Raw genomic sequence first — 1,227 nt, forward strand, 5'->3', positions numbered from 1 at the left:
TGCTGAACCTCTTAAACTAGTCAAAGAACTCGATTCTTGGCGATTTGTGTGTGCCACAACTACTTCCCTTCCTCAACTCTTTTGGCTCTGGAGCAGAATCTTAGTATTTTCAATAATTCTACCAGATTTGAGGAGTTAGGGTTTGTTAAGGGTATCTTTTTATGCTTTTATGCCCTTCAATACATCACTGTGCTTTTTGAAGCTAATATATCATAAGTAAGGTTCTTATTTGCATTTTTCCATATTGTGTTAATTTCCAGACTCCTTTAATTTTCTGTTTAAGAATTTTAACGTGTTTTGTTCCTTGCATGTAGACAACTCTTTGCTTCTCCAGCCATTCTGCACAAAAGCCCAGTTTCTGAATGGAAAAGCAAAACAAGACGTGACAGAAAAGCTTGCTGGTAAAGTGATGATTTACTTTGCATGTTTGTTTGTTTGTGTACCAGCCTAATTAGGCAAATTCATTGCAGGACGGTGGTGGCTCTGTCTCTTCCCTTCTCTCAGGGTAGATTGTGGGGATTAATGATGTAGCAGTTGTAAAATTTCACCCCTTTCTGATGCAAATAGAAGCTATTACTGACAAAACAAAAGATGATTGTGTAGTCAGAGACTCTGGGGAAGGTGTGTAAATGCCTTAAGCTTATAATAACTTTAATATGGAATCAGAGAGAATTATTTGTGTTTTGTGATGAGTTTCATACTATCAGTCCCTCAGTGGGTTGTACTGTTTGGAGACTTGGGTGCCCACACACCAAGCTCTGCCCAGTCAGCGAGCATCCGTGTCTGTGCAGGGCCAGAGCTGCGGGGCTGACAGGAGCAGAGACTTGCCTGCTTCAAGTCATATTCCCCCTCACAGTACTCACTGCCTCACATCCTGCCAGAAGCACTGACCGACTGCTTTTTCTGAGGCTTCCCAGCACAGAAGATGTTCTGTTCCCCAAGGCTGGCTCCTGCCAACTCCTGATTTTCACTTCCTACCTTTTTACTTTTCGCAGTCGGCCTTGTTCTCATTTTAAGGCTCTGGATAATGCATATCGGTGTTCAGTCGTAAAGGAATCAAGCTGGCAAGCTGAGCTGCAGTCACCACAAAGATGTTAGACTTCATAATGGTCTTCCTCCTAAACTGGTGTCAGAAGCTTAAAGTCAAATTTGCTTCAAAACTTTAAGAAAAATTTTAACTAGAATTTATATACATATTTTAATCATAGAATCCCAGACTGGTTTGGG

At 41.2% G+C, this 1,227-nt stretch overlaps 1 protein-coding gene across 1 annotated transcript in view; it reads left to right on the forward strand.

The window, feature by feature from the left end:
* Positions 1 to 401, forward strand: part of TOGARAM1 (TOG array regulator of axonemal microtubules 1) — a gene marked incomplete at both ends in the record, with an annotated part of 38,304 nt that extends 37,903 nt beyond the window's left edge. Inside the window, one exon of the mRNA XM_029086710.1 lies at positions 315 to 401. Within this exon, the coding sequence (XP_028942543.1) occupies positions 315 to 401 (87 nt within the window). The remainder of the gene's footprint in view (positions 1 to 314) is intronic.
* Between the last annotated feature and the right edge of the window lie 826 nt (positions 402 to 1,227).

This window comes from Antrostomus carolinensis, unplaced genomic scaffold, assembly GCF_000700745.2.
Source record: "Antrostomus carolinensis isolate BGI_N321 unplaced genomic scaffold, ASM70074v2 scaffold13849, whole genome shotgun sequence".
NCBI classification, from domain to species: Eukaryota; Metazoa; Chordata; class Aves; order Caprimulgiformes; family Caprimulgidae; genus Antrostomus; species Antrostomus carolinensis.